Consider the following 25,233-nt stretch of genomic DNA (forward strand, 5'->3'; position numbering starts at 1 on the left):
ACAATCTACACTTAATCACACAAAACCCTGCAGATAAAAAACTGCACAACGTAAGCCCAAACGATGTCACTAACTGTTGCAGACGATTAATGTGAGATGAAAATACATGGCTAAATTGTTATTGAAATTAAAGACAAGCTTATCTTACACTGCACTATGAGGCCACAAAGTTTCACGTATTCACATTTAGCTGAGATACTTACAACAACTGTGATCAAAACGGGTGTTCCTTGCGACACAATCACTGAAGGAAAGGAATGACATTAAGTGAAACAGATATGTGATAATGTTAAATTTCGATGGACAGTTCATTGTTGCTCTATTGATTGAAATGCGTAAAAATTAAGGGACCACTTGTCTCTTATAGCATGGTAACATACGGTGCTACCTATATGCCAAGTTTAACGTAGCAAAATGTTAGCAAGCGTTCGTCCAGGGTTAATTTTTAGCCCTGTGTGGAATATTCCTTCCACAGACTTTTTAACGAAATGTGTGTTCCTTAAAGTGAAAGGGCCTTTCTGGAAAAGTGTCGTATTAAATTTTCCTTTAAAGTTCTATGGGCCTTGAATTTGACAGACTTGAACTTTTGCTCAAACAGTTAGGGAGTTCCAAACTATTCCCTTTCGAAATAAATCAAACTCAACGGTCGCCGTGCAAACCTTGGTATTAGAGAAACAGAGTACTCAATATTTCACGACACTGCTATCCCTGTGTTAACCTTATGGGCAAAAATTACATTTCTCAAAAGTAAGCTGTGAAACTAAATATACTCAATGAGCTTCAAAATCAGTCGTGTAGACGGCAGACTAAACTTTGGCAGTCCGAAAATCTGTACCCAAGACACTTTCCGCCTTAAGAAGAAAAGGAACTTAAAATGTTTGTAAAATTGTATAATTGCTTTTGCCATTGCATGATACAATAATAATAATCCTTCTTGGTTGCTAAGATGGGCATTTTTAATATCGTACATTCCCGTTTTAACGGATAGATTATTTCTGTTACGTATTGACATTACTTGCCATTCAAAACCGATATACATCCTAATTTCAGCATTTCATGAACTTCCTTTCGTCTAACAGATTCAATATTGCTGCAGAAAATGCTTTCCCATCCATAAAGCTTCAGTAGTTTGATGCCTTGCAAGAGTTCGTTTGACTTCTTCAAACGGTTGTCCGCAAACCTCTGTATACAACAGAACATACAAACCCAAATGAATACGAGAATGTAATGTATATGAAAACAGGACTTCTGCGTTACTCAGAGACATATGTTCTTTGTAGCCATCGTCTGATGTCAACTTTTCATCTGTTTGTGTCGTGTCAGTGTCACTCTCTCTATTTTTGTTTCTGTAGTACTTCAAGTTATTTGTGTTATTATTTCTATGAGTATTTATAGTGTGGCTGGGAGGGCGCTAGTGTTGGAATTTGAATAAAGATAATGGGAGCAGCTAGCTGTGAATATTTAGGCCGTCAGGTGTTAATGTCTTTAATTTCGAAATCCACAAAGATTCCAGTTTTTTTCGAAGTGGATCGTCCGTTTTATTGATTTTTACAATGCCCAACTATCGATAGTCTTGGATTGTGTGTTGATCTGAATTGAAATGGATCGCTACTGGCATGTTTGAGTTACGACGGATGGTTGACAGATGGTTATTGAATCTTAGTCGAAACTCTGTTTTGGTCTCTCCTACGTACTGTTTTTTGCATCTATTACAGGTTATAAGATATATTATGTTTTTAGACCTGCATTTAATGTTTTGTGTAATAGTGTGAACTGTATTATTTGAGTGGCTATGGAAACTGGTGGCATTTGTCGGAATGTTTACAGATGTTGCAGCCCCTGGTTGAGCCACATTTGTAGAAACCTGCTGGTGCATCGGACTGTTGTAGTTCACTGTGAACTAGTAGAACTCGCACGTTTCTACTGTGGCGGTGTGCTATGATAGGAGTTTCCGCGATCGCACTTTCACAACGGGGTGATTTTTGTAATATATTGAAGTGAGTGTTAACGATCTGTTTGATGTTTGGGTGCGTTGGGTTAAAGGTAACTGCAAAAGGTATACGTGTTTCGTGTGGTTTGATTTTGTATTGTAGGAGGGTGTTTCTGGGAATTGATTTGGCCCGATTTATTTGGTCTATAACCAAGCTTTCTGGGTATACCCGCTTGATTAATGATGTTGTCAATTCATTTAAGCGGGTGTCCCTCCAGTCATGCCTAGAGCAAATTCTACATATGCGGATGGCTTAATATAAACTATATCGAGATGGTATCAACGCCCGCATTTCTGACCACCAAATTAGTCAACGTATTCATAAAGAGCTACTTAACCAACCACCGGAAAAAACAGAATGAAAACAGAAAGACTGAAAAAATGAACTCCGTAAAGACACAAATGAACTCAGAAAATTCACAAACAAACTCATCTACTGTCATCAACTTATCAGATGTTCCGCTCACTGAAGCCGAGGTAAGTCTCCTAGAAAGGGGCCTCACATTTTGTCCCACCCAATTGAAAGTAAATAAAATTTAACTCGACACAGATGCGAGCTCCTTTTACAGGCGCCTAAGTTTAGCGGATTTTTTTTCAAGATGATGATACCTTGCAACTTACAAATGAAAACCTATTCCGCAAAAAAAGTTTCTTTTCATCACCGATAAATCGTGACGCCTTTCTGGAGACTTACATCGCCCTAGTCACGGAAGACATCAACAAACACAAACGCACCAATTATAGCAAAGAAAACCTCAAATCACCTGAGCGGGAAGCTTTAACTAATCTGAGAAAAAGAAACGATATTGTCATCAAACCGGCCGACAAGGGGTCATCAATTGTTATTATGAATGAAAGCCCTTACGTCTCAGAAGCAGAGAAAATTCTCAGTAATCCAAAGCATTACAAGCAGCTCCGTTCAGACCCAACTAATAAAATAAACAAAATCATTAGAGTAGCAATCGAGGAAGAGTATAAAGAAGGCAACATATGCAAAGATACTAGGGATTATCTTATATGCACTAATCCAAATCCAGGAAAGTTCTATATGCTGCCAAAAATACACAAACCAGACATCTCATTCAGACCTATAGTTTCTACGATTAATCATCCCACTCAAAAAATTTCTGAATATGTCGACCGTTATCCACAACCACTAGTTTCCACTCTACCCTCATACATTAAAGACACAACCCACTTCCTTCAACGTATTCAAAACCTCGGGCAAGTACCCAAAGGAAGTATTCTCGCTACCTTTGACGTCACTGCACTCTACACCAACATTCCCATAGATGAGGGTATTGCAGCATGTCAAAAAGCACTTGACAAACGCACAGAACTGGTTCCACCCACAAAAACAATAATCAGGTTCCTCAAACTCATTCTCCACAACAACAACTTCACTTTTAATAACTCACACTTTCTACAGGTGTTCGGCACAGCGATGGGCCAAAAGATGGCCCCTAGCTATGCTAATATTTTTATGGGCGAATTGGAAATGCAGATCTTACAAAAAGCGCCACAAACACCACTTGATTGGGCCAGATTTATAGATGACATCAACTCCATCTGGGCACATGATAAATCCATAGTCAATGCATTCCATCAATTCATCAATACTATACACCCCACTATAAAATTTACCATGACACTCTCACAAACTTCCGTCCCCTTTCTTGATATCTCGCAACACTTACATTAAGAGGGTAACAGAGAAACAGACTTATACAAAAAACCTACAGACACTAATCAACATTTGGCATTCACATCATCACACCCTAGGCACACAAAACTAGGCATACCTTATGGATTAGCCATCCGCATATGTAAAATATGCTCCAGGCATGACTGGAGGGACACCCGCTTAAGGTAAAGGCCGACGAATTCGGACGCGCACACGCTTTAGAACGTTTCTGCGCAGATTTAATACCATCCTGCCGCAAATAGGTTATTTTCTAGCGCATGTATTTAACATCACCTGTCATTGTTGAAATTGCGCTTTTACCTAATTTTTTGACCCAGTTTCTTAGAAATACATGTGACCTATAACCTTGTCATATTTTGACCCCCTAGGAAGCTGGTTTTTATTCAATATGAGCGAAAAATTAACATTTCTCTCCCATTTACATGGTGCATATTACCCATTCACCTGGCGATATTGTAAAAAGTAGCGTGGTGACACCCTTTTATTATAAGCGTAAACTAAATGGTACTATGTCAGGATTTTATTTCGCCAAGTTTGGTCAAAATGACACCATTCAAAGCGACAGGAAGAAAGTTCGAAAATTATGTAGTGATATAATTTCGATATCGTCATTTGTAATCGATACTTATGTTAAAATTTCTTTACAAACATCATGAAGCTATACATTCGATAGATATGAATCTTAAGTCTTGGTATTTATTAAAATTAACTCATTTGCTAAGCGTTTTATAATTGCTTTCTTTAGTTTAAGTGAATTATATCATTTTTATTTATTTCTAACGACGCCATTTTAACGTCCGTTTCCATGGAAACGACCGTGGTGACCCCCTTTTTTATTTCACTTTTGCACTTGCACACTTCCAAGAATTTTGTGCAAAGTTTCAAGAAAATGACACCACAACCTAATTTTGACGTTATTCGTAGTACTTCACCTTAAATGAATTGACAACATCATTAATCAAGCGGGGATACCAAGAAAGCTTGGTTACGGACCAAATAAATCGGGCCAAATCAATTCCCAGAAACACCCTCCTACAATACAAAATAAAACCACACCAAACACGTATACCTTTTGTAGTTACCTTTAACCCAAGGCACCCAAACATCAAACAGATCGTTAACACTCACTTCAATATATTGCAAAATCACCCCGTTGTAAAAGTGCGATCGCGGAAACTCCTGTCATAGCACTCCTCCACAGTAGAAACCTGCGAGTTCTACTAGTTCACAGTGAACTACAACAGTCCAATGCACCAGCAGGTTTCTACAAATGTGGTTCAACCACGGGCTGCAACATCTGTAAACATTCGACAAATGCCACCAGTTTCCATAGCCACTCAAATAATACAGTTCACACTATTACACAAAACATTAAATGCAGGTCTAAAAACATGATTTATCTTATAACCTGTAATAGATGCAAAAACAGTACGTAGGAGAGACTAAAACAGAGTTTCGACTTAGATTCAATAACCATCTGTCCACCATCCGTCGTAACTCAAACATGCCAGTAGCGATCCATTTCAATTCAGATCAACACACAATCCAAGACGTATCGATAGTTGGGCATTGTAAAAATCAATAAAAAACGACCCACTTCGAAAAAAAAACTGGAATCCTTGTGGATTTCCAAATTAAAGACATTAACACCTGACGGCCTAAATATTCACAGCTAGCTGCTCCCATTGTCTTTATTCAAATTCCAACACTAGCGCCCTCCCAGCCACACTATAAGTACACGTGAAAACATTCTCCCAATTGCCATTCAACATCTGAGCCATTCAAATAGGTAAGAACTCATGTACTTTCACAATACTGTCACATAGTATTTTCTCTGACATGTAACTTTTGTACGAAAAATACCACTGTAACTCACTCCGTGTTGAAACTTTTTGTTCTGTAGCACCTGAGGAAGTCCTACTTTTAGGACGAAACGTTGTGCAGATATAATAAACTATTTGAACCAGCAGATTGGTACGTGTGTAATACCCTATAAACGAATATATATATATATATATATATATATATATATATATATATATATATATATATATATATATATATATATATATATATATATATATTATATAAGAAACTGTAGGAATTCAGGTGATCCCCAGTGGAGCGTGGAGTGGGGTGAAGATAGAAGAAACTTGGGTTGACACACACTACCACACCTGGTTGTTAGGTTCCAAACGTATTTATTATACCTCAAACACAACGTTTCGCTCTAAATTTAGAGCTTCTTCAGGTGTTTTCTACAATAAAAAGTACGAACATGAAAATTACAATGGTTGAATTGTGTAGGAAAACGAGCAATGTAGAGTTGTAAGTCTGTGAAAATCTGGAAATGTACATGAATGACAGGAGAGACTAAAAAATTACAATGGTTGAATTGTATAGAAAAACGAGCAATGTGGAGTTACAAGTATCAAGTACATTTACAGATTTTCAGATACTTGTAACTCCACATTGCTCGTTTTTTCTATACATTCAACCATTGTAATTTTTTAGTCTCTCCTGTCATCATGTACATTTCCAGATTGATTTTCACAGACTTATAACTCTACATTGCTCGTTTTCCTACACAAGTCAACCATTGTAATTTTCATGTTCGTACTTTTTATTGTAGAAACACCTGAAGAAGCTCTAAATTTAGAGCGAAACGTTGTGTTTGAGGTATAATAAATATGTTTGGAACCTAACAACCAGGTGTGGTAGTGTGTTTCAACCCAAGTTTCTTCTATATATATATATATATATATATATATATATATATATATATATATATATATATATATATATATATATATATATATATATATATATATATATATATATATATATATATATGGCAAATGGTCAACTAACGTTAAAATGTAAGGTGTATTTTATTTAATTTATTTTATTTTTTATTTGGCTTTATTTAATTAGGGTAACCTGGTAAACTCTACAGAGAGTTTATCTCCCCCAGGGCCCTCGACATTACAACAAATTTATACAAAACCCTAAAAGCAATTTTCATAAGTGAAAATACAAATAACCACATATAACAACTGCCCCATTTAACAGGAAAAACAAGAAAAAAAATTAAAATTCAGCCTAATATTGTTTTAAATAATTGCTTTTTAAAGAGACAAGTGTCTCAGAAGATTTGACTTCTGTTTTCAACTTATTCCATTCCATAGCTCCCTGTACAGACCATGTGTTTTTAAAAACATTCATTTTGGCTCTAGGGATATCAAGCTTATTTTGGGAGCTAGCTCTGGTCACACGGCTATGACACTGATTGACATATTGGAACATTTCCGTCATATACAATGGGGCTACACCTTTCAAGGGTTTAAAAACTAAACACATATTCTTTTTACAATAATTCTATCAGGTAAAGGCATAATATGTAATGATGTAAAAAGTCCAGATAATTATACTTAGTGCCATTCATAACACGCACAGCGCGTTTCTGTAATTTGAATAACTTGTTTTATTTGCCCTAGTTCCCCATGCACTACAGCAATAGTCCAAACGGGGAAGTATATGCATTATAATATGTTCGCCTAGTACCTAATGGTAAATACCGTTTTATACGTCTAAGTATAGCTATACGTGAATTGACCTTTTTATAAATTGAATCAGTATTTGACTTCCAGTTCAAATGTTGATCTACAACTATTCCTAGAAGTCTTTCTTCATTTACAGAATCTAAAATATTCTGACCAAGTTTACAATGAAGAACATTTCTTGGTAGATGTGACAATCTCTGATGTGTGGTCATAAGCATGGTCTTTGTTTTACTTGTATTGCAGCTGATTTATTGTCGATCATGATTCAAGTGCGTTCCGTAATTTTTTTTCAACGGTTCTCCGTATTGTTTGAAATAGTAAATGTGTATCTAAGAGAGATATTTCGTAATTTCGAAATATAATACCTGGTACAACTACTTTTACTCTTGGATAGATAATGGTGTATTAATTTCAAATTGAAAAATATTGCTCTTCGCATGTAGAGAACAAGACTTACCATGACGATTTTTTGAAGCTGTGACATTTTAGCAGCCAATATAAACTGCACAGGGATCGCAATGATAAACAATGATGCGCCGAGCAAAGCAGCATACCCAAGCTGAAGGTACAGTAAGATTAAAACAACTATTACCTGTAAAAAATAACGGAGAGAAATCACCGTCAAGATATCATACCTTGTAACTGCAAGTATTTGATTTAAAGTTGCCTTCTAGAGAAATCAGTTCTGCGATTGAATAACACCTTGCAACATGTAAAAAAAAGATTTGTAAAGGGCAAACAACACATTTGAATATCATCACGATATGTATTGACACGAATATGAGTACAATATTTCATAGTCCTTGTAAGTTCCGTTTCCTCCTAGCGCACTGTCCCTGTGTCACATTTGAACGTAATCGGTTTATTCATTGTTTAGTAACAAATTAGACATGAACTTTTAATTAAACATTAAAAAACGTCATGAAAGAAACCTTTTGGATGGGCGTCAAATTAAAACCTGAGTGCATAGTTTTAAAGCCAAGGTTTGATGAAATCTATCCGAGCATTTTAATGATTAGTATATAAAACGTTTCATGAAAAACGAGGCAACCGACGACATTGCCTGTACTATCAAATCGGGCTACATATCTATGCAATAGGCATAGACACATACAAGTAGATACCATGGATATATTCAGTTCAGAGTTTGAACGAAATTTTTTTCATTCGTTTTATAGGAGAGGCTATTTAAATTACAAAATTTACCACGATTGCGTATATGGCAGCAACATTGGATCGCATCACAAAATACATTAACGTGCACGTATAGCGTATATCGTAATTTTGTTCTTGTGTCAAGTTAAATGACAAATGTTCAGGTTTGTTTCAGTCATTGCTCCAAAAGTGCAAAATTTCCTGAGAACATTTCAATCTTGACGTCATATTGGATGGTATAACAGCAGTGAAATAATCGCAATCATACCAATCCATAATCCAATGACATTAGGTCAGAATTCGTAAGACAATAGTTGTATACATAGACACAAAACAGAACAGAACAGATGTAAATAGACGTTACACAAACAAAGTCATATTCATGAAAGAAAGATATATGGACCTCTGGCCAGAAGACCAAGAAGAGATGTCAGGTGTTTTTTATACCGATAATTGAAAATCAACCAGATGTTGTATGGCATAATACTCTGTCCTCCAGTGAAGTTGAAAAATCATATGAGGAATAACTTTGAACAGAAAACTATTCAAAACAAAATGGCCAGCTGGCGGCCTCATTGAATTGAGTGACAAAAGTTGACATGCATGGGTGCATTATAGCACATCCCCTTGAGCCAAATTTTAATGAAACGGGTTTGTCAGAGTTCTGGTTCTCAACGCACGCAAGGACACACAACACCGTTAACGTCTCTATAGACAAAGACTATGGAGACAAATAATACATCAAGCTATCATGCTGAAAGTACTCAAGCATAACATACAGACGGATATCGTATTGTAAAATGTTGCAAAAGTTGCATATGAGCATTGTGATTGCCGATCGTTCGCTGCCTGTACGCCGACGGGACAATATCGCATAAATTTTGGTACTAGAAATACAAATTACCCAAAATATACCGATATTTGAAACTCAAAATGGCCGCTATCCCCGTGCTAACTTTATGGAGAAAAGAAAAGAATAGATCCAAGAAGTGGTGGATCAGTACAGAATTGTAAAAATTTGAGAGCCCGAATTCCCGAGGAGCATTTTGCCTTCGTTTTAAAGCTCTTAGAATAAGAAAACTTTAAATTGTGCGCACACATTAACGTACGCATTGCATTGTTCCCGCACACACAATTTGCACATGGTCTTGAGATTTTGAACCACCACCATCTGATTTATGCTTAAGAGGCACTGTCTGTAAAAACCTGCAGAGGCGCCTATATGAGGTGGCCAAGGGTAAATTTCAAAAACATATAAATTATATACCAAAAGATAGGACGTGACCTAACTAAAGTACCAGTGTAATAATTTTGTTGTGCTACCTTCTGTTACCATAGTAACAGCGTTTGAAAAATAAGACGTCAATGGCGCAAATTTTACATCAAACAGTCAAAAACAACATTTCTATATAACAAATATACCAATATTTCACCAATCATTACTTGTCTTGTCTAATTTCCAATTGTACAAGTACAGTAAAATAGTTACGCAAATGGTCAAGTTAATTAAGACAATGGCTATTATTTGACCTTTGACCCCATCTTAAAATCGTGATAGCGCCCTCAAGTGGCCATGTTTTTCGGATTTGTGGAAAGAGAGAAAACTTCTCAAATTCAAACGTGTTTAACTCAAAAAGGAAGCGGGGCCGTAATAAGCAGATATAATATTTACTTTAACCAATGACCGATGTCTAATAATCCGATTAAAAACGTGCGGGCACTCATTGTTTTTTTGCTTTAATTTTACTTTAAAATTATGGAAAATTAGAAATATTTGCTAAGCCTTCCCGTTTTTTAAAAAACTGTTTAGTGGAGAAAAACTAAATTGAATTAAGATATCTTGTATACTATGAAACATCATTTTCAGTTCTATCAAAAATATTAAAAATCATATTAATTTGGCAAAGTTTGTTGCCATGGCAACACTTCTAAAAATGGCGTTTTCTCGTCATTTTCAATGATTTTCACTGATTCTAGCACAATCCCACGTGTCCCTGTCGGAATGGATAGTGCTCATATGTTATTATTCTTAAAATACGTACAATTTAGTTGTTAAATTTCCCTGTACTGCCTTTAATTCTGTTTCCATTGATATCGATCAGAGTAGTATAAATGATTGAAATTATTAACGTTTTCGTAAATTCTTGCAACAATTATACAATTAGTTAAATTATATTATACCAATTATTCTGCTGCATGCATAGTTGTTTATATGAATAAATATTACACACGCCACAAAAAATAATATAAATGTTGTGTTATTTATTCGATATGGCACTAAATTTCGGTTAAGGGCAAAGGTCAAAGGTCACTGTTAAACCAACAGAAATGCTTGATTTTATTGGGGATCTACGGGGAAACGAGTATTTGGCGAACAGGAGTATTTTATTGTTCACAAATATACAACCTTATGTTATCGAACACATACAAAATTATAACACGTTATGGAAGAATCCAATGTGTATTAAGTCTTAAAGTATACTTCTCCTCTGTTATTTTTAAAAATTTTGCGCATAGTTCTGCGCATGCGCAGTATGTCACAGCTCATTTCCGGTATGCCAAACAACCCTTTTTTTCGATTTTTGTGTACACATTTCTACCACCACCATCTATCACTTGCAAATATGATTCAACCAGTCCAATTATGGGAGACTAAATCATATAAAGAAGTTATGGCTGCATTTTGAAGTGTTTTATCATACAGACAGTGAGTGCATAGAAGCAGAATATGCCCTATGCTGTGAAATAACGCACTAACAGTGGAACTGTTAGAGTAAGTTGGCATTTGAATAGTAGCCTTTTAATATCGCTCTGTTGTTTATGATGCGGTTTATAAATAAGACATTATTGTTTGTTATTTACCCCCATGATATTCCCATACCATATCATCATTTGTTACCATAGCAACCGAATTAGCGGGCATCATTAAACGCTGACTTAGATCAACTTAAAAAGTTCAGCAAATGGCCTTATGTGAAGAGACTTGAAGGTGAGATGCAATCTCTGTCACCCCAACTTCCTATGGACAAAATCAAATCCAATCCAAATGCCACTAATATCGGAAATGCTTTGAACAATAATGCTAAGGAAAGGCTAGACGCTATTATCGCTAAAGAAAGACTGGATAACCATGAACACGAAACTACGTCTAGACTTCGGCTGCGATCGGCTGTGAACGTAAATGATGAAACCAATGGAAAAATAACTAAAGGGAAAAAGCGCAGCAATCGTGTTCAGGAGAAAGATACCGATCCACCATTGTGTACGGAATTCTGTAGATTCGACCGCAGTAGTACGGGTGAAATGGTAAGATGTAGTCTGTGCTTTATTTGGTTTCATCTTCGCTGTGTGAATGCTACTGAGGATGAAACGCAGCGGTACTTCTGGCCGTGTCCTGAATGTAGAACTATCACAAAATTGTTGAAGTCCACTGAATTGAAACTAACTGAAATGTTGAACGAACAGGCCAAGTTCAGAGTTGAACTTTCTTCACTTCAGGCCGTAAACTCTGATTTAATAACACAGCTCTCTATGAAAACGACTGAAATGAACAACTACGAAATAAATGTCATGAACTTGAATCTAACTGCGAGTCCATGCGAACTCATTACGCCATGCAATACGAATACCGATGTGAACAATGACTCCATTTCAAATTACAGCGCAGATAACGGACACTCTGCCCGATCTCCATCAATTCGATCGCGTACAAATTCCTCAACAGCCTACGAGGACCACTCTGCAGCTGGCCGCCAGAAAAATGTAAATACTGTTCATCGGTGATTCGTTATTACGCAATTTTTAAAGCAATTCAACTGAAACTATTGTCAAATGTCTGCCAGGTGCTACCATAAATAGAATGCGTCACTTCATCGCCACGAAATACTCTGGCAACGATCCTTTCAAGGAGGTTATTTTTAGAAGTAGGTGGAAATGACTGCAGTTCACAAGACCTCACTGTTGAAAACTTGACTGCTGACTATTATCTACTTTTAAATGAAACAAAGAAGATTGTGCTTGAGAAAATTAGTATTCTCAGTATCTATCCGAGGATTGACCAGTCAAATCCTGACCTTCTGGTCTGAAAATGGGGACCTTGCCGCTGCATTTATTGATAATGATGCTAATTTTCGATTTCGGGATGGTTCAGCTGACATGTCACGTCTCTGTTACTGCGTGATGGTGTGCACCTAACGTATTCTGGATGTGATAAGCTCCTCACAAATGCAAATCTCTCCAGCTGCTGCTTCACAACGAAAGCTCCGTCTACGGGAAGGCACTTTACATCTGGTAGCAGTAAGCACAACAATGTCTACAACCGTCGACACTCGAATTCTCAACGATATAGCGATCAAGCGAAATCTAGAAGGGCGGTATACTGCTATCTGTGTGGCGAATCTTGTCATATTGAGAGAGTCTGCAGACATGGAATCCGTATCAACTGCTGGGCTTGTGGTCCTTCGGGTCACAAGCAACAAGCCGTGGACTCTGTGAACATACACGCTTCTCGGACAAGCTTTTCGAATGGTCTAAAGATTGGATATTGGAGTGTTCAATACTTAACAAACAAAATTGATCAGATTACTCAATTATCTTTCTGTTGACAAAACGTTTTCATTGGAAGTATTGTTTCTTGCTGAAGCCTTTTTTAAGTAATACGAACTCTGTCAATGATTTTAAAATTGTTGGTTTTCAAATTGAAAGAAAAGATAAGAACGGAAAAAAGGGCGGTGGTCTTTTGGCTTATATTCGTTGTAATGTTTGTTACACGAGAAGGTCTGACCTGGAATCTGATGTCTTGGAAAGCTCGTGGCTTGAGATCAAGCCTCCTAAATGTAATATTTTTTTTAATTGCTGGTGTTTATAGACCACCTGGTACCTCTCATAGCATTGATATTTGTATTGAATCGAATTTGGAAAAGGGTTTCTATACTGGTAAAGAACTTTACTTATTGAGTGACTTCAACATTGATTTATTCACGGAGAGCGGCCAGAGTCACTATATTTACAATTCGCTGAGTAACTTGACCTTAGTTCAACTTATTTCGCTTCCTACAAGACCAGTTTCTAAGACATGTATTGATCATATCTATACTTCCAATCGAGAAAATGTTGCTAGCGTTTTTGTGCCTGAAATTGGCATTTCTGATCATTATCCTGTTGTAATGGTACGTAAAAGAAACTCGCATTATCCACATGTAACTATCTCACGGTCAAATTTCATTCGTTTACTAACATTAACTATAGTATTTTTCTCCGTGACCTTCATCATGCGCCGTGGTGTTTAGTTGATTCTGCGACTGATGTAAATATTGTAATGAGGATTTGGGTTACCATTTTTAACAAATTTGTGACATTTACGCTCCATTTATTGAAAAACGTTTTCGACGTGTTAGACAACCGCCATGGATGAACGACGATATTTTGAATGCCATGCATGAGAGAGATGCTTTTCTTAACCAAGCAAAATCTGATGCTAGCAAACTACCTCTTTATAGGCAATCAAGGAATAAAGTTGTCCATATGATTGAAAAGTCAAAACAGGAGTATTTTAGAGATTAGACAGAAAGGTTCGAATGCAAAATCTCTCTGGCATATTTTTAACAGCATTGTCAAACCATCAAAAGAAAATACTACTCCGATTTTAGTTAATGGTATTCTTGTTTCTGACCCTTCTGTTATTGTGAACGCTTTCAATTCTTTCTTTTCTAATATTTCAAATATTTTAAATGTTACCGTCAACAAAGACACCGATATCTCACTGTTAGAAGATCATCTGTGTGGAAAACTTGATGATGCAGTTTTAAACATTCCGCACTTGTCTTCTGACTCAGAGTTTGTTACAAGGGCACTATCACAGGCGAAATCCACAGGTGTCGATAACGTTAATGCTAAGTTATTACGTGTGAGTGCTCCAGTTATTTCTTTTTTATCTCACCAAAGTGTTAAATCTTAGTATCGATAATGAAACCGTTCCTGAAATTTTCAAGTGTGCAAGAATTGTTCCGATTTATAAGGGCACTGGTAATGTAAATGAAATGTCAAATTGTAGGCCAATTTCAATTTTCCCAGCAATATCTAAGATTTTAGAGAATCACATTCATTGTAATTTGTATAAATTTTTGACCGATAAGAGTCTGCTGCATACGACACAGTCTGTTTTCAGAAAGTATCATTCCTGTCAAACGGCCCTTTTACGTATGTGCGACGAATTATTTACTAAATATTGACAGTGGTCATCTTTCTGGAGTTCTTTCTCGACCTGTCTAAGGCGTTTGATCTTGTTGACCATGAGTTACTCTCAAAGAAACTTTCTCTGAATGGACTGAATAATAAAAACCTAAATTGGTTTAAATCGTACCTTTCTGAACGTTCAAAGATTGTGAAAGACAGAAAGTATCAGTTGGAGTACCGCAAGGGTCGATACTTGGCCCTTTGCTTTTTTACCATCTTTATCAATGATTTTCCATTTGTAACTTCTAACTCTCATTTAGACACGTACGCCGATGACCAGACTCTTCTATCATCTGGCTTTACGATTTCCAAAGTCAAAAATCTACTTCAAAATGACGCTATTGCTGTTAACAATTGGATAACAGCAACTAGCATGTTAATTAATGCAAGCAAAACCAAGGCTATGTTAGTTGGGTCGCGGCATAAGCTACACAATGTTGACCGTCGTTACAGACAAAATTGATGTTGTCATAAATGATATAAGTATTTCTTGTGTTAATTTGAGAGGATCCTTGGTGTGACTATTGATGATGTGGTTTCTTGGAATAAGCATATTGACAATATGTGCACCACACTGAGTCAGAGAATAGGTCTACTAAGACTCTTACATAAACTAATTCCTTTTCACCTTAGAAAAATTCTGTATTATGGTTTAATTCAATCAACTCTTGACTATTGTAGGGTGGTTTGGGAAATACCAGTAAGAACAACATGGACAGGGTGTATAAAATGCAGAAAAGAGCATTGAGGATTCTACTTAACGCAGATTTTGATACGCCGAGTAATGATCTTTTCAAAGCCGCTGATGTTCTTTCCGTTATGCAACGTATTTTCTATTTCACTTGTATCTTAGTCTTTAAATAGTTTGAGAACTCTGTTCCGACGTACATTGCAGACATGTTTTTGTGCCTTTAATGAATGTTCATGATTATCCCACACGCGCAGCAATCTCGCGTAACCTCCTTCTCCCTCGAACGGAATCAGGTCAGAGAACTTTTCAACACAATTGAAACTTTTTATAAAAGATAACATTGACTCATAATTTTTTCTCAATACGGTCACTTTGTCTATTTCTTAATTACTTTAACTACTCATGTGTTTATTTTGCTGTACTTTTATTTGTATTTTTTATTGTATTTAGTGTTTTTAGGACCCCATGGAAGATTATGGCCCTGTTGGGAACTTTCACCAAAAAGGTGTCTGTAAATGGGTTATCCTTTAATGTGAATAAATAAAAAATAAGTAAATATAAAAACATTCATATAGTCTATCTTTGACTTCTTCTACCTTAAAAATTCACCCCCAAATTTTTTAGCCTAATTTTCTTTCAAATATCCCCTATAATTTATTCTGAAAGTTTCAACAAAAGTTTAAATCTGGAAATGGCAAAAATAGTCAACGGTTTAAAACGTGCCAATTTTCAGCATTGAAAAAGACACAAAATGATGATATAATGATATAATGCAAAAAAAAAAAATCGACTTTGGTAAAAGTGATTCGTTCATGATGGATTCATTCTATAATGACCCGAAAACATGACAGCACAACCAAAACAATTATATTTAAAGTCGTTCTGAAAGCGCATTGGGAAATTTGAGATGTGCAGTGATGTCTCGAGTACACAATTCAAGGGCTGTTAGCGATCCATGGCATTCACTTGCTTTTCCGGCAGCAATGCCGACATCACAACCCACAGCTGTGACAGAGATATCCATTTCATGACATCAGGTAGATCTGAAATTATTGTGAATTGGGAATAAAACAAAATTACGTTCCTAATGATTATTTGTTTGTAACTCTCTCAGAAACTTGTACACACTCGCCTATTTAGAATCATGAACGGCTAAGCTCTCATACGCAGCATTTGATAATGTGATGCGACGGTAGGTCTAATCATATAACACTCAGAGCATTGCTAGCCAGGGTTTCTCCTGCTGCCTCCATGTTTCCAGGTAAAGCGATTGCTGATAATGTCACAGCAATTCAAGATAGCAGTACATTGCTGGGATTCATCAAGTCACCAAGCTGAAATATGACATTGACTGATATTGACTCATATTTTGATAAATAAACGTCAAGTCAACACCGGGATCGCTATCACCAATTTGAAATTCCCGCTGCTTCGACCGATGCAGGTTGCCTGGATTTTATCACTGAATTTCACTTCCGATGTTTGTAAAACTAAAGAAACAAAACTGTTTGGTGTGTCGAATTTATTTTCGTTGATAATATCATGGATAAAAATGCCAATACTCACCAATTTTCTCGGAGTGCACCGGCGGCTGCTTCCGGATTGCGGCAAGCGGGTCTATTGTTTACGTTGGACTGCGTGTTGCAGCTTTGGTTACGAAATGTCATTAACTTTGACCCCATAGTGACAGAAACCTTTGGATTATTTGCTTTTTATGTCTTCACTTACAAACGTCAAGGAATCTCACGAGCAGTTCCAACGACGGTAAATATTTTATAATTGTAGTAGAAGCAGTGCTTACTTGTTTGCTGTATCTAAACACTTCCTAATGTCAAATATTTTCCAAGGCGACAGACTTTCAATAAATACATACAAAAAGTCTAACCATAATTTGTAGTACTTACAGCTACTTCAAGCTTACAAGGAAATGTGTCATCGTATTTTGTTTAGTTTGGACTTTGAAATTGTTCAAACTATTTTTTTTTGGTGTGTGTTAAATGTCATATTCCATTTTTTCGAAAATAAACTGTTAGCAATAAACCGATGATGAAACAATAACAAAGAAATTAATTTATGAATTCGTCACCCTTACACCCGGGGTATATGTATTCGTATGGTACAAAAAAAACGTGTCACGAAGTTGCTACTTGCGTGTTGTTGTTGTTATTGTTGTTGTTTGTAAATTTGAAAATATGATTTTTGGATTTATTTTTTTGTCAATGGTATAAAAAACGAACCTGTTGATAAATGATTAAGACAGGCTTTAGCAAGAATCAAAATAAGAAAGTACCAATATTTCATCACTTTTCATGACAGCATAACATGAAAAATAACTGTTTGCCCGCAAGTTTTAAAAGTGATTCACAAAACATTAGTCATGTTACGTAACATGATGTACATGTCACTACGGGATCTCGCACAAGGGTTACCATTTTTAATTTATAAAATTGGAAGTTTTTAATGCTGAAATTTGCTCAGATTTCACTTCTCCGGCATTAGAGCGCCCTCTACGGCAGAGAAAGGTCAAAGGTCAATATAAGGTTACGGACGTACTGAGGGGACCTTACTCATGACAAATATATATACTGATACCGTCACTTTTTGTTAGTTAATAATCTACAATATAGTGAATATGTTGCATTTTTACAGAATTTTCAACTTTTTTAGGGGAAATCGTAAGGAAATATTAGGTCCTCACCATATCACGTGACATGACCTGTAACATCAAAATGGGTCCGTTTAAACAAAATTAAAATTCATTCCTTCTTAGTTAAATTATGCCCTATCATATGTGATATGTTTCGTCTTAATTGAAATTTGACCTTGGCCACCTTTTGCAGGTTTTTACAGACAGCGCCTCTTAAGCCTTTCTCCCTTATTAGACTTATGGGAGCTTCCCCGTGGAATATCCTTTTCAATCTAATCCAGACGAACAGAAATTTCATTCAACATGGCTTCCGATCCCAGGCCTTCACTTGATAGATTTCATTACTTCTGGCATATTTCGTCCTTGTGGACAATTTTGGAACTCTCATATTTGACGTTGTTCTTCTAACAGTGCTGCTTGTACCACAAATTCTAGAGTGTAGCTTTTGGACGCCGACCTGCTTCATTACTTTTTTGTCTCAAATTAAAATCAGAGACCGCAACAAAGAACGTGTCTATACTTAACTTCTCCAACAAGTCTCATTTTGCACTTTGGTATGGTTTTAAGATTATTTCCCTGGGCTGTTGAGCAAGTTCTTTGAGTGACTAACGATCGTCTTTGCTGACAAACGAAATACATCCACCTGCCCTTCGTAGAAGCTCAGTTAATTATTCTTATCTGTAACATTACTTTTCTAATGGGCTTTAAATTGTAATGCCCGACCTGGTAACCGTGACATCGACATATCAAATTTCTTATCATCTGTCCATCCGTTCAACTAAGCATAAATTTCAAAATGCGTATGGTACTCTTTAAAATCATTTGTCCCATAGAAAATTTCTGGTTTTACCGTTTCCCTGGAGAAGGAACGCCTTTGGGATAAGCTCTGCCCTATCGTGCAAGAGTATAGTGCCAACCTGTCACCCTGAGGGGCGCCCTCTGTTAATGAGTTTTTTAGTCAAAACTTACTGGGGACTGAAAAGGCTTATTTGTTTCCATCACTCAATTAACCTTAAAAGATACTGAGTTTTCGTTTCCTATCACTTTTGCTATTTGTATCGAGTTTATTAGGGGTAGACAAATGTGTGGGCGACCATACAGATTCATTGCTAGTACAACTAGCTAGCGAACAAGGGTCACCCTGTGAAACCCGTCCATGCATAGTATTTATTTTATTGCTCACGTGTTTCAAATATTCCAATGCATTAACTTTTCCCTTTGGGGCTGGAGTTCCCAAAGGAGTCATTAAAACTGGCATCTGGGCATGATCTCTTGTCTCTGTTGCCATGGTACTATCTTTCTGAGGTGCCGATTCAGTTTGTAATACAACGCCACTATATCAAATGTTTTTTCATCCGTATCTTTGAATTGTACAGTATCGTCTTGTACAGGCAAAGCCATGATGACTAATCGTGTCCATAAAATCTTACCTTATTTCTAGGAATCGGTTTCAAGACACAACCTACTGCTACCCTCTCGAGTAGAAGTCAAGGAATGACCTGCCCAGCATAGATTTCGTGTACAAGAAATCAACTTCCAGTCTTACAATATACAACTCTACCCTTCTTTACCACGAAAATTGGCTTGAAGATGTGCCGACCAAATAAACAGTAAATTTTCATTGATAACTGAAGGCTTAGATCGACCAAAACTGTATGCCACTGCTACTCACCATTTCAAATGGATGTCTAAATTACGCTAGACTTCTGTAACTTTTGGTAACGTGGCTAGCGTGGCTCTAGAAAAGTCCGCAGTCATTTACCATGTCGTTTGCTGTTCGATCAATGTTTGATGGATGGCCAAAGACACACAGTGGCAAATCAACTAAAATTCCCGACGGCTGGCACTAAAAACAAATCTTTTAACAAATCCGACAGAAGACAACCCTAGGATGAATAGGTCAAGTATCAAGGCAATCCAAGAACTTTGGGAGAGATGAATTTTCGACCAAAAATGGGAAAACTTGCCCCCAAATACAAAAACGAAAAATTTCACCACAATTAGGAGAGACCTGCCGGAGGACAACCATAGGATTATACATACAAAGATTCACGGCTATGGGATAAGCGCTTTCAGAGAAGAAATGTTTTGACAAAAACCGGGAAAATTGCCCCAAAAATACAACTATCAAAATTTCACCACCATTTGAAGAAATATAGCTGAAGTCACCATAAAGTACCTGCATACCAAGTTTCAACCAAATCTGGCCTGTGAGTACAGAGTTTCAGCAATTTGCAGGATTTTACCTTTTTACCTCATTTGCATATTTTTGACACTGAAATGTTCATTTGAACTCACATTTCTTACCTGCGGTTTAGGAGTTTTTGATGTAAACAGACATACACCCGGACATACTAACATACATACATGCATATATAAATAATCGCAATCATACCAATCCATAATCCAGTAACACTATAGGTCAGAATTCGTAAGACAATAGTTGTAAACATAGACACAAAACAGCACAGAACAGACAGTAAATAGACGGTACACAAACAGTCAAATTCATGAAAGAAAGATATATTGACCGCCGACCTACCATATAATCTCTCTTTCGTATAAATACATACAACAAATGTGAGCTTAAATTACAAGATGGACACAATTAACTTACTACATATGGCAGTGAAATAAACACTGGGAGCATCATCCACCACCATCGCAAAGTGGCCGCGTCGGTTGACATGTGATTTGTTATTGATCCAAAACTCATCTCCCCGCTCGATGTAATAATGCTGGAAAGACGGAATGACTTCTCGTAGACAAACCTCTAAACAACAGAAAATGGAGGAGGAATTCAAGCCAAGGTTGTGTCCCACAAGATGTAAAATTAAACTAATTAGCTCCCCTTTGTTGATTCGTAACAAAAAATTATTCGAAAGGTTGATGTATTACTCGTTTGCCCAATACACGAAGTTTCATTTTGTGCCGTAATTAGTTAGGAATTTATCAGCGTGGCTTTTACTAGTAAGATTAAGCAATAACATCACCTTTCTTATAAGCTTTTTTGAGCAATTCCCAAAATAGCATTATATTGAATCATAAACATAAATCATATCAATAACCTGAAGTGCTGTACGGGCGTGTATACCATCCATTAGGGCAATTAAGAAAGTTGCTTGCAGAGCCAAAAAGCGTAAAACTGACGTCACTGATATGACTCCTACCAAAACAAACCCATTTGTGAAGAATTCAGCAAATGTAATGTATTCGGTATCCTGCAAACCAATGCAATGGTAGAATGTGTTAGCATACACTTTAATGTTGTTGTATTAAATACATATGAAACCATGGCTACGACGCCATGCATAAGTGGAAGAAATTGTGACATAAATCTCATATTTCGTTGTTAAGACCTGTCTTGTAAGACATTATCGAAGGAAGGAAGGGCATTTGGCGGATTAATTGGTTTTATGTTGCTGTTTCAGTCTTCGCTTTATCCTTTAATCAACAAGGTTAGATCGAATTTATTTATTTTGCATGGTAAAACTGGACATATACAGAACGAACTGGACTGAAAACAGTTTAAAAGCAACTCCTTACTTTCGAGGTTTGAGGGTAGCTAATTACAATACTGAAGCACACTTACATTTTTTGGTACTTGATCTCCACTGTACACTAGAGAAGCATATGCAACGATTCCACCGATGGCTATTGGACCAATGAATCCAAAGCTGTCACTTATGACTTTTAGAGAGAAAGAGATGAACATGCGATAACCATATGCTCGGCCAAAAGCCAGAAACAGAGATGGTGAATTCCCTTTTTTGTTCGCACGTGCCTATAACAATACAACAAAATCAACAGATAAGTATATGTTTGAGGCAGAGTACGAACAATTGTGTCCGCAAGGTATACATGTATGTGATTTGTTGTGAATATTAGTAATAGTGAAGTAGTAGGAGTATCGACAACAGCAAAAGCAGTAGACACAAGTAACGTACGATATTTGATGTCTACTCGAGAAAACCCCTTTGAGGCACTAAGAATAGAGAGTTGGGTTCTGGAAAGGCTTGTCATAAAATTCAAAATTTGAATTTGTGATGTGCAAATATAAATCATCAGATAAAACTACTGTCGTAGGGTTTACAGTTTATATGTCGAAACACAAATTGATAAAGTATAGGATAAAGCCCGAGTACGAGGGCTCTTCTGGTATATAAAGTCCAACCCAACGATAAAATGTCGAGGCCGCAGGCCGAGACATTTTATCGTAGGGTTGGACTTTATATACCAGAAGAGCCCGAGTACGAGGGTTTTATCCGACTTAAAAACTATCGCCCCTAACTGATATGTTTTCGTTTTCAATGTGTTTACGTCAACCGTCCCCTTTGTCAATGTAACATGTTTAGGATATGAATTAAACCTTTTATTTGTGAAATAGCCTTCCAATGTAATGGAACATCCTATAAATGCCCTAGGGCACATTATATAAATGCCCTAGGGCACAGCAGATTTTGTGTTGCAGCTGGTTTCCGCTGTGTTACCAAATTTGAATATTAAAACGTACCAGATGTTTACAGAATATGACATGTTCACTTTTGATTGGACAGTACTTTACTACGGCGCTGTCATTCGTTTCTGGAATTTGGTGACCAAGGCTTTATGAGTAGATAAAACACCCTGAATTGAGCACTCTGATTGGTCAATCAACAGAGATAGTTTTTAAGTAGGTATAGGTCATCGCAACATGAAAGATTGGTTCTCACACTTTCAGCCCTGTACGCTTTCCTCAATATATTGTATTGACGTTTGACGCTGTGTTCCTCGGGCAAGGATCCAAGATCTGTCATTTCTATGGGTTGTTTGTAACCAAGACGAAATAACCAGTTTATCCAGCTGACATAGAGTCTTCCATAACAATCAGTGTATCGGTGTATACAGTACATGTCATCGCGTTTCAAATCCTCGGGATATTCAGAGTCGGTAAAACACCATTTGAATACCTTTAATTATGGAAAAAAATATGAAACTAAATTTATAGTTATAAACGTTACCTATATATATATATATATATATATATATATATATATATATATATATATATATATATATATATATGTATGTATGTATACAGATGTCCTCGTGGGAAATTAAAATGTTCGAAGCGGAAATCAGAGCTTTATAGATAATAACACAAATTACTTCAAGTACAAAGTAATAATTATAATAGATGTTTCTGAACTCATCGATTTCTTAACTCCTTGATCTTGGTATTTGCAGTGAGTATCCAGGTTCGAAATACCTGTAAGTACTTTCACTGAAATGAGAGTCTACTCCTAGATGACGCAATAATTCTAATACATGGTAATTAGCATATCAATGGCTGTTAGTATTTACTCCTGTGATATTTCTGACAAACCCGGCACTTTAGCCATGAAAGATCTAAAAGTATTGATTGATGTTATAAGAATTGTGTATTTGAACAAAACGCAAAGCTCGATATATCTATTGTACAGTGTTTTCAATCGGGTTCGAAATCACAACATACTGTATGCTGTCACCTAGTCGAAAAGCAACACACAGAACCGCTCGGCCAAATCCATACTCTCAAGAAAGAGTGGTTCAGTGACCGGGCTAACTTGAAAAAAATTTCTGACTGTAACCTCTCCACACTTTGTAGAGTTCAGAGCACTCAGCTCGCACACTCACTATCACACATCGCACACACAAACTTTATCGAACCAATGAATGCATCGTTTGAATTGGGCGAAAGACGAAAGACAGCCTCGAAGACAATTTTGTGAACCAGCAGAGCTATCAACCAGGGGTAGAAAGTGCAGTGCGGGTTCGAACTCACAACAGACGATATCCTGTCAACTAGCGGAGAAGCAACAGTCAGAACCGTTCGGCCACATTTCGGGTAGTGGCATGTTACCACTATTTGCTTGTATTTATACGTCTAATACGTTAATTATTATTGTATCTGTCTCAGTTCATTTACCTTAAAATTCGTTTATGGTCACATTTGTTTTGATCAATCCCTTCACATGCATTTTCTATTATGTAGATATCTTTATCAACAGGTATCAAAGGTTACTTTGATAGTTTAACTGCCCTACATTGCCATTGGATAGGCACATTGGCAATTTGTCAAATTTACGCAGACTAGATTTATTGGTCGGATAAAAGGTCAGTAAGGATTCATTGTTCAGATTTGTACACGCGATGTATGATATCAGTCAATGCTCTAAAGTTCAGATGTACAGCCACTTGTTTAATGCGGCGTGATTTATGAGGAATTGCCAACACTTTAGCTTTAACATGTGATAAACATTAAAATTGGTTTTACAAAACATTTTTCTTCACGCAGTTCGATGGGAGTAAGACCTTGTACACCAGTACTCTAACACGTCTGACATTGTATTCTACAGTTCTAGAGTGTCAAAAATCAAAATGACTTCCTCCAAACGATGTCATACCTTTGTTCTCACGAGGTTCAATTCCACCAAAAGCAAGAGCGCATATATAGCAATGCAGCAGATAACGATATCAAACCTCAGAATAGACGTATCAGCATCATGGTAATGCAAGTTTATCAGTCGTATCGTCTCCGAGCAGATCGATAAAGTCCAATAGATGAAGAGTATCCAGGACATTCGAGGCCTGCACCAACTTTCCGAATGATGATAGTAACCAATTGAGATTATGCAGTTGATAAATGCGAGGGATTGTGGTAGATATAGGTGAGGCTGGGTCACTTTGTTTCTCGTAAGATCAGTCATTATTCCCTCTCCCACTGCACCAAGTAGTACAATAAACAATCCAAGGGTGAGAAGCCATCGTAGTCCGTGCCCTGGGTAAGTCAGGAGATACCTGGTTTTGTGCTGACGTAGGGTCGTACAACAGCCAAGAATGAACAGAGTTACAGTAAACGCTACAAGAAAGACAGTCTGATGGCAAACGTTAACGAGGTCAACAAGGCAGACATTATGAAGGAAGCTTTCAGAGTCGCTGAAGTTAACTGTAATCATAGCTTCCAGCTGGTTGGAACAGAACCAATCGAAGGCCATTACTGTAGAAACGGCATGACAAGATCATGACACCAGACCAAGATTTTAAATGAAACGTTAGCCGGTGAAAGAGTGCAATTCCGGAACGTGTTTCTGGTACAGTATAATATTTACTTTTGAGAGCGAACATGTCCACTATTTATTGGACTATAAAAGTGACGCCCTTAATATATGAGTGATAGGAAAGAAGGCGTATCATATAAACTATACAAACAGCCCAACTTATACTGTT

At 36.8% G+C, this 25,233-nt stretch overlaps 1 protein-coding gene across 1 annotated transcript; it reads right to left on the bottom strand.

Annotated features, from left to right (window-relative positions):
* Positions 1 to 93: 93 nt before the first annotated feature.
* On the bottom strand, positions 94 to 25,098 carry LOC139135773 (ATP-binding cassette sub-family C member 9-like). Its single transcript, XM_070703470.1, has 7 exons — positions 24,411 to 25,098; positions 22,698 to 22,934; positions 21,578 to 21,769; positions 21,054 to 21,206; positions 20,603 to 20,758; positions 7,716 to 7,850; positions 94 to 1,182 (listed from the first exon to the last, which is right to left on the bottom strand). Exons 1-7 carry the CDS (start codon positions 24,999 to 25,001, stop codon positions 1,012 to 1,014), a joined length of 1,635 nt encoding a protein of 544 aa, XP_070559571.1. The 5' UTR covers positions 25,002 to 25,098; the 3' UTR covers positions 94 to 1,011.
* Between the last annotated feature and the right edge of the window lie 135 nt (positions 25,099 to 25,233).

The sequence above is a fragment of the Ptychodera flava genome, chromosome 6 (genome assembly GCF_041260155.1).
Source record: "Ptychodera flava strain L36383 chromosome 6, AS_Pfla_20210202, whole genome shotgun sequence".
NCBI lineage: Eukaryota > Metazoa > Hemichordata > Enteropneusta > Ptychoderidae > Ptychodera > Ptychodera flava.